This window comes from Diachasmimorpha longicaudata, chromosome 3, assembly GCF_034640455.1.
Source record: "Diachasmimorpha longicaudata isolate KC_UGA_2023 chromosome 3, iyDiaLong2, whole genome shotgun sequence".
NCBI classification, from domain to species: Eukaryota; Metazoa; Arthropoda; class Insecta; order Hymenoptera; family Braconidae; genus Diachasmimorpha; species Diachasmimorpha longicaudata.
In genome coordinates this window covers 7,378,374-7,387,907 of record NC_087227.1, presented here as the reverse complement: position 1 = coordinate 7,387,907, position 9,534 = coordinate 7,378,374, and the positions used below count along the sequence as shown (strand labels likewise).

Genomic DNA, 9,534 nt, shown 5'->3' with positions numbered 1-9,534 from the left:
ATAGAAAATTTTGTCGCATTCATTAGTTTTTGGAAGACTGCGAATAGATGGAAGGATATTTTGGGTAAACATTCGACCTCGAGGGGGTGACATGAGGGTCGAAGATTAGGTTTGTCGCAAATATTAGCTTCTCAAGTCTAATTTTTGCAACAAAACTCGACCTAAAAAGTGGTTGATTGGCATTTCGTCCCACGTTTCGTTCTCTAGTGGTCGAATTTTTACCCGAAATTTCTTTCCATGGGGGATGAAACTGATTTTTTTGGATGCATACAAAAGCTTAAAGTATAGAGTATTGAAGAAAGATGCTTAAAAATTATTTTATACGTAAAATAATTTAGGTATAATTCTTTAATGTATCACATTTTAATTAATTTTTTTGATTGTGTTCGAATGAAAGTCTGAGCCAGACGAAAGAGATCACGACATTTTTTCCTCCGAAATTTTCTTATTCTATGACAAGATAAAGAATAATACGTAGGAAGTAAATTTCTAGAAAATCCTTTCGCAAAAAAGGTTGATGTTATTATATAAAGAGGAGAAAGAAAAAAAGGAAAATACTATTAGTGCAAGGAGGGAGATGAAAGCCGCCCTGGCAACAGAGCAGGGAGGAGAACGGGGGGACAACGAAGGAGAGGGGGTATACCTAAAGGACATACTTTTGGAAAACTTCAGAGGAGAGACCTGAGATTGAGACTCACCGAGTTTTTCCTTTTTCCGCGTCGACTTGTTTTTCTCGTTCAAGTCACTCCTTTTATCATTCCTTCCTGTCCCATGACAAATCTAGTAGAATTTTTTTTTGTTTTGTGAGAACGAGCAAGAGGGGAGGGGCTAATATTATTTGTCTGCATGGAGGGATGAAAAATGAATGAATGTAGAGACGGAGTTACTGGGATAATGGAGCTGAAAGTTAATGACAACGAATGACAATTAAATTTTTAAAATCGTTTTAAAAAATTTTCCAGAAGGAAATTGATAAATTTATCAATTTCTTTTTTTGATCTTTAATGCCTGCTGAGGTGTTTGAACAATTGATGGGAGAAATTAATTATGAAAGTTTTTTTTATCAAATTCGCGCAAACTCCTTAATTAACAAAGGCTGTACAAATGAGTCCTAATATTTTGACTGTAGAAACTCGAGGGAAAATTTCCTCTCATTAACTATACAGCCTCTGTGTTTCATCACTCGGTGCTGGGGTTATATCAAGTTACACTCGTAGTTCATTTGGGTAGAAATAACTTTGTGTCAAACGAACGAAGGCAACGAAGAACCGGAGGACTACACGACGTACCACCGATGCAAATCACGTAGTCCTGTGCAAACATCTCTGTGTCGAGCGTCAACCAACTCGAGATGGGATATTTTAAATCAATCAGGGGATGATTTTAGGTGGAGGAAAATAACTCCAATTTCCGGCAAATATTCAGGAGACTCGGAGGGTGTCTTTCTCTCTCACACTAATCAGAACCCGCACCTTAAATTTTGTTAGTTCCTTTCTCAATCGATTAGTGAACAAAAGTTCGGTCATTTTTATTGAAAATTTCTGACTGTGTCTGTCATAAAAATTCCTATAAAATAAAAAAAAATCTCTCTACCCCTCTACGCCCCACATGTCTCATTTGAACCTCCATTCCCATCCCGAAATTTTCCGGAAGACATCCGAATGCTAACGCCTCCTCTCTCACCACAACTCTCGCAAAAGAATTCAGAATTAATATCCACCCCCTACCCCTCCCTTTTTCATTCGCCGCGCTGGTCTTTTCACGTAAATGAGAGACGCGCATCGAGGACTCGAGTAAAAAGAAGACGGTATAAACCAGAAGGAGTAAGAAAAGCACGCGGTCGGGTATTGAACGCATAAATTATACGAGCGGGTAGGAGAGGAAAGTGGGTACTGTCAGACTATTTTTCTTTTACAATTTTTTTACACTTTTTTTAGTGACGAATTTTTTCCTGAATGAAGAAATCCAAGTATTACCATTTGCTATATCATAAGACGAGAATAAAAAAGTCGTATACGTCGGTATGATAATTTTCAATGGACAATATCAGAAAGTCGTATGTGCAGCAATTTTATGTTGATAATTCGCTGGTATCTGAAGGTCGGATCCATTATCATCAACCAGGAGGTAAAAAATCTTGAAAAATTGCGCATCTATTTCATGATCTACCAGTCAAAATTACGGAACAGTTACATACATTTTCCATAATTTCCAAACTCTTCCGTATTTTTTACCGAATGTCGTTCCACATTGAGCCACATAATTTTTCAAAAATTTTTCTCTCCCTAAAAAATGATAAACTGGACATAAGACTTACGAGCTATTATCCCCCGTCAATAATATCTCATATCCCATTTTCAATAATGACAAAAATACCATTAATCGTATTTATAATTTCTCAATTTAATTTATTTGTCTGGCATTCGTTCCTTTAATTCCCACAATTTATCCACCACCTCACAAAATACTCATTTACTCTCACGAATTAGTTTTGCACTCGTAATTTAGTTTTCCATCTCCGTTAAGAGGAATTTTCAATTTTCACACCCCCTCTCCCCCGTTTACCCCGACGACTGCTTTCCCAGTCGCTCCTGCTCCCAGTGATCGATGCAAAAGCGAAGAAATCGTATAGTATGCCTTGGAATTTATTCTCAACGGTTCGATGTCCGATCATGCACGAAATTTCCTATTTCGTCGGGGGAAGGGGGTTGTGGGGGGGGAAGGTGATCTTCCTAACAGCAAACCCTCCGACTGCTATCAGCTTTTTTTGTACGTTCTCCCGGTGCAGTGGGGAGGAGAGAAGGGAGCAACCTAGTTCTTGACTGTGCATCTCGTCTGCGAAACGTCTCGGAGAATAATCCCAAAGTTTTCTGGTGGCTGGAGGTACTGGGGTACTGAGGGAATGTATATTGATTGTTTTGGATGGGGCGAATCTCCTCGGTAAAGGGCGCCACGTCCTCCGGGGAATTGCATGCTGACCACAAAACCCGTGGTACCGTGAATTGTTTCGAGTTTATGGTGGCACGAGGGGATGAAGGGGGGAGGGGACGTGGTTGAAAGTGTGTGTGAATGGTTTTTGGGGATGGGAGCCAACCGAGGGGTGTAATGAGGAATGGAAATTTTGTTTTCAACTTTTTGGGAAATATGCGGAATCTCACACTTGGAATTTATTCCGTTTGTTTGATTAGTCTTCTCTCAATTTCATTATTGAAATCATAAAAAACCCGAAATTGACGGCCTGTCGACAATCCAAACCCCGGGGCGCAATGCTCGCCAATAACCAATCCTCACCGTGGGAGTGCCGATGAGTGAGAAATCGCGCGTTTAACCGGAAATTGCGTCACAGGCCGCACTCGTCACGAATTTATCCAAACGCAATGCATTTGGTATTGAGAATTATAACAGAGGCGTGTGTATCGGTGCCGTTTCAACTGTTCCGGAGTCACTGTCACAGTGATTCTCATGCATCAGTGATTAATTATTTATTAAATTGATAAACTCTACAGTTGAAAATTCCCAGAGATCTAAATACAAAATGGTTTTACAGGAATCTCCTTCAAAAATGTATGTTCACTCTACAATTTATTCTATTAAAATGCAGAATGCACTTTGAATTGGTGAGTTTCATACTCAAGTGGGGAGGGAATGCATTTTTTATCCATTCACCTCTTTTTAACGAGTTGTTGCAAAATAATTCTGCAAAAACGCAATTTTTAATTTTCCCACTCTGAAAAATCGGGAATAGCAATGTCACCGGAGTCTAGTTCTTGCTCGTTCAATATTTTTTTTTTTCTTCAATTCACCGTTACTATTTGCCTCGGTAAAGCAAGACATATTGCTGGGAAAATGGGAAACCGCGTTGGTGGATACACAAGCAAGAAACAATCGTGCAGATGGGAAATGGGCAGTGTTCCAAAGTAGAGAAGAAAACTTGGAGAGATGGAGGAGTTGAGAATATGGGGGATATATGTATGCATGCTATTGCATAATCCAGTAATATGTAGTTTATCAGAGTACGAAAATCTATGAGAACAATTTCAGGCATAAAAATTGTCCTTCTCCACTCATTAACTGTTTTGATAAGATTGCTAGGAATAACTGTTCAGAACTAAATTTATTTTTTAAAAATACCACATTTTTTTGAGATCCCAAAAAAATATTTTGAAACGAAAAATAATCTTTCCTTCTATTTTCATTTCGAAAGTGAGATTAATACATCTGTCTTCTGTCTAATGGTGGATTAAAAAAGCGTAATAATCTCCAATATCCTACCCCTCTTTCCACCCCCCGTCCCCCTCCCCTTCCCCTACCTCTGACAAATATTACGTGATCAGCTGTTACTCGAAGAACTCACTCACTCACAGTGCGCGTCATCTCCAAATGAAAAACCGTGGACACGTGGTACAACAGCTTTTAAAAGCAAGCGAGACGTTTTGAGCGAAGTAGACGACGGATGGCCGGGACCGTCACTGAGTCACCGAAACCTCCGTCCAACACTCACACACGTACCCTCCTCTCTCATACACACACACACATATTCTCTCCGTTACGCACCAATGGCTCCAGTTGTTTCGCTATTTTTCAACGTCACGACGACCCCAGAAAAAACAAGTACCCGAAAAAAAAGTATTAATATCATGAGATCCATCCACCATTTCTTACCCCGAACAATTTAATTTGCTTCTGCTCTTAAAGTTGTCCGAGCTGAAGTGCCTTAAACTTTGGCTCCAGAATTACCATGTCCATTCGTTAAACATGTGTATTTATGTGTCGGTGTATTTTTTTTTTATTTTCTTTCTCGTGTTCTCAGGGTCTTTGATACCAGAGAGTCGGGTCTCCCGACGCCAATAATACGATAGTCTCGGTGTATACATAGGGTGAGAGGGTGAAAAATTTTAGAGAAAGTTTTTATGGTTTGCGAATGTACACGGAGACATGAAAACCAGGAAATTGCCGGGATTATGGAGGACAGTTTCATTATTTCCGGGATCTATTTTTTTATTACGTTAAAATTTGAATTTTACACCTCGGGATTTTTCTCTTTTCAAATGAGTTTGAACGTAAAAAAAAATTGAAGATGAGGTATTTCCGAGGGAGTTATTTTTCCCAGTGTTACGGGGGTTTTCGGAAGATTATGAGAAAATAATCTTGAGGGGTAATGAGGAAAAATAGAGGGGAATGAAATGAGAATTTGACTCTGATGAGTCCCCTCAACCTTATGCCACAGTTTTTGCTGAGTATCAAGGAGTTCAAGGGAATTGTCGATTTTTTTATAAAGAAATTTCCTCAAAAGAATTCGCAGGGCGTAAAAAATATATTTACAAAATTCCCCCCTCTTGAGTATCCCGATATTTCCTCACCCTATATTTCTGTGTTTTAATGCCACTTGTAAAATCATTCTCACCCAATTGCGAAACTACAAACAACATTAAAAATAAAATTTTCACTGCTTAGATTTGACCCACATCCTTCAGATCCCTAAATCATTCACTTACCTCTCGACAATCATCAATGTTTCCAGCTCAACGCATCCAAAAATAATTAATTTCCGAAGCTTCACATTACAAAACCGACCCAGAAATCTCGCCAACGCCCACCCCCGCACTTCAACCCAGAAACGTTTTCCCTCCTCCATTGATCCCCAACATCCGAAGACATAAAAACCCAAAAAAACTTCAATAAACTTGAATCCTCAGCGATTCCAGTATGATGAACACTGTTGTTTACCCAGAGCCAACACAAACCACCTCACAATGTAGCCCCCTCTCCTTCCCCCCTATCTCCTCTCCCACCACCTTAATTCCCTCCAAAAATTCACAAACAGAGACGAAGTGGATGCCCGAAGTAATGCAGAGCGAAACGAGAAAAAAAGCAGGACATGTAATACATAGGGACTAGTTAGTTTGCCTTGGCAAGGGAGCCCTGGCAACTTGGTTAGCAGCGGTAAAGGGGGGTAAGGGGGGCAGTGAAGGGAAACAGGGGACACCGCCTTTTGCCGCATGAATATGCAAATGCACTCGAATGTTGGCGTTATTGCATTAATAACTATAAATTGATTAAACCACCAATTATGACAGAATTCACGCCTCTGGTATCTATCGTCCACCCACCCCCTCTTCATTTTCCACTCTGGTCTACCAACGGTCGTTATTACACGTCATTACGTACCGCTGGTATTATTCTCCATTAAAATCTTTTCTCCAGCGTCTAGTCGTTCTCCACGATGAAACACTGTGGCTTCAATTCGCCATGTGGCTTGGTTGGGATGAAATAATTGGCGATGTAACGACTACCATAAATTGAAGAATTAAATTATCTAGGGATGTGTTGCTTCAAGGTTTTTCCAGTGGAAAGTATTTTGGTTGATGAATTGAGCAATTTCTCGTAAAAATTCAATGAATGGGGATGAAACAGTTTTTTTAATTACACCGTTATCTCGAGAATTAGTGGATTTACAAAAAACCGCTGAAAGTGCTTTTTTCGTGGATTATGACATTCCCTGGAAAAAAGGACGCAGGGGTACTTTGTTGTAGATACAGCATTCTCGAGATAATGAAATATTTAATAAGCGAGAGTAATCACATCGTGACGAAAGAGCTGATTTTATGAGCGTTCTAATTCATATTTATGTGAAACTCGTCGGTCGACGTAATTTTGATGGAAAAGAATTGCTGGAGATCAAATTTTGGACCAAAATTCTTCAGATTACCAAGTTTTCTTAAAGGGGTTCAGTTATCTAGGATGAAGTTTGCAGCTGGATTGATTCAAGTACATGAATTTATCCTCGAAGATCCTTGAAATTGCATTTTCAGAAAACTTCCTGTCATTGTACTCCTTATCACAAGTCACATTTGCCAGAAAGCAAAAATCCGATAGCTCTCAATGAACAGTTGATTCCATCAATTTCCTCTTCATAAATTCCCACAGTTCGACACATTCGATTTTCACGGTCAATATCCGTCGCGAGTGTCGACCAAGCCCAGGAACACATTAGGAACACATAGACCCCACGGACGGGATGTGGACCCCCTCTTAGGTATTCTCCCTGCAGTGTAACGAAACGAGAGAGGAAATGGGAGTGTTGCAGCTGTCGGAGGCCTCCCGGCGACCTCATGACGATCTCAAAACCGTTCACGGAGTTGTCCCAGGCATTGCACATGTTGACACGTTACTGTGGCACATGTTATGTCCCTTCAAACTACGCTCCAAGCGACTTCTCCTCTCCATCCACCCCTGCGGCATGTTTATTTTTATTTCTAAGAAGAAAATATCCTTATTTTTTTATGTTGTCATGTTCATCGAGTGTTTGAAGCCCCTACCGCACTGGCATTTTGGTGTGTACTTTTTGGGAGCCTTCAGACCCTTCAGTGAATCGATCAAAAAATCGAATCGTGAAAATATTGATCTGATTGTCCACCAAAACGCAGTGAGACGATTCCTCTTCCTCCCCCTCACTGATCGGATATAATTAACAAATATTCTGCCAACTCCGTAAATTGATCGGATGGAATTTAATTAATTCAATTCTCTCTGTCGTTTGATTGTTACAGCGCAATGAGAATTTTACTCACCAAACTTCCACGTCCATGGATCGTAGACGAGAAGAAGGACGATGGTTACACGGCTCTTCATCTAGCAGCTCTCAACAATCACGTTGAAGTTGCTGAGTTACTGGCTAGAGTTGGCAAAGCCGACCTGGATCTACAGAATGTCAATTTGCAGACTGCACTTCATCTTGCTGTTGAACGTCAGCATACACAGATTGTTCGAGTGAGTGAATTTTCTTCACATTTTCCCTTCCGCAGGAAAAAAAATTACCATCAAACAATTTTCTCCATCTTTCAATTTATCTCACAATCACATTTGAAATTGTGAAAATATATGCTTTTGCCAGTTTGCAAAGTACTCGTCTCTCAGTTCAATATTTTTCAAATTTTATCATTCAGAGGTAATTTTATCGTGAAATAATCATTTACCCTTGAAGAATATCGCTTCAATTTTTAATTAAACTCAAAACTTTATTAATCACCAGTTACTGGTACGTGAGGGTGCAAACGTTAATGTCGCTGATAAGGACGGTGACACACCATTACACGAGGCGCTGCGTCATCATACACTGTCACAGCTGAGACAGTTGCAGGACGTACAAGACGTGGGACGACTGTTAATGGGTCTCGGTGCTCAGGGTCAGGATAAGAAAAGCAGTTCATTTATTGCATGTTTCTTGGCAGCTCACGGTGCTGACTTGGAGTTGAAGAATAAGAAGGGACAGACACCCCTTGATCTGTGTCCAGATCCTAATCTATGTAAAACATTGACCAATTGCCATAAGAATAAGGAGTCGCATGACATTGAGCCAGCAACACCATCAGCTGCTATCGACGAGTGCCTTGTGTGCTCCGATGGAAAGAGAGATATGCTGTTCAATCCCTGTGGTCATGTCTCGTGCTGCAATGCATGTGCACCGAGGGTCAAGAAGTGCTTAATATGCAGGGAAAATGTTGCCTCAAGGATTAAGGTAGTATTTCAATTTTATTTAGATTAGATGCCTGAGTGGAAAATAATGGGGGGGGTGAAGTGATGAGATCATGAAGGTTTTTTCGATGCATCATAATTATAGCGATAATTAAAATGACCAGCCCTGGAGTTTGAATTATGTATCTACCCACTTTTGATACATTAATATTCGGTAAAAAAAAACGAAGGTCAGGAAGGGGTGAAATGAGTAAGAATGTGAGAGAGTACCAGAAGTCCTCATGGAAAGGTCTTGCCCTGAATTTTCAGAATGACAAAAAAAATATTCTAAATAAACTGTCCTGCGTCCTTTCGTTTTCATAGAATTTATAACTTGACCTCCATAAAATTATCGATCTGTCGTATCTATTAAAAAACTACTAAATTACTAAATTATGCACTTACCCATTCGATCAGGTATTTACAAGTACATGCCCAGAATGATCGACCCACTCTGTCAACTCCGTTGAAGAGAATCCACTGGTGGGATTTAAATCCACAACATTCAGGTTTCAATATCATTTCGCCTTCCCTTGGTTACCTTCAATCAAATTTGCAGCCCATCTTTTCAGTCGATATATCTTCGAATTGTTTAGTGCTGAGAGACAATGGCGAAGGTATTTTAGTGACAACTGTCGAATAACAATAAAGCCTTCCCTGCCATTGAAAATTCACAAATGCATCATCATAATCTCAACAACATAATGAACTAATCACCCCCATTAATCAATTTTATTGACAGATTGAGGAGTGCGTGGTCTGCTCAGATCGTAAAGCTGGAGTACTATTCCGTCCATGCGGTCATATGTGTGCCTGTGAGAGTTGCGCAACATTGATGAAGAAGTGTGTACAGTGCCGTGTACAGATACAGCACATGGTACCACTGTCCGTCTGTTGCGGTGGAGGAGGTGATGTTACTTACATTAAGGGGCAAAATGCCTCACGTATTAAATCGCAATCCCCGTACCTAATCCGTACATGAGTTCTGGTTTATTCAAAAATTTACCTCCCCTCCCCCTC

At 40.1% G+C, this 9,534-nt stretch overlaps 1 protein-coding gene across 2 annotated transcripts in view; it reads left to right on the top strand.

Moving 5' to 3' along the window:
- Mib1 (mind bomb 1) overlaps positions 1-9,534 on the top strand; it is a 146,436-nt gene that overhangs the window by 133,439 nt on the left and 3,463 nt on the right. For both annotated transcript variants that reach the window (XM_064116624.1, XM_064116623.1), the window contains 3 exons: positions 7,551-7,770; positions 8,033-8,518; positions 9,257-9,422. In XM_064116624.1, the coding sequence (XP_063972694.1) occupies positions 7,551-7,770; positions 8,033-8,518; positions 9,257-9,422 (872 nt within the window). The remainder of the gene's footprint in view (positions 1-7,550; positions 7,771-8,032; positions 8,519-9,256; positions 9,423-9,534) is intronic.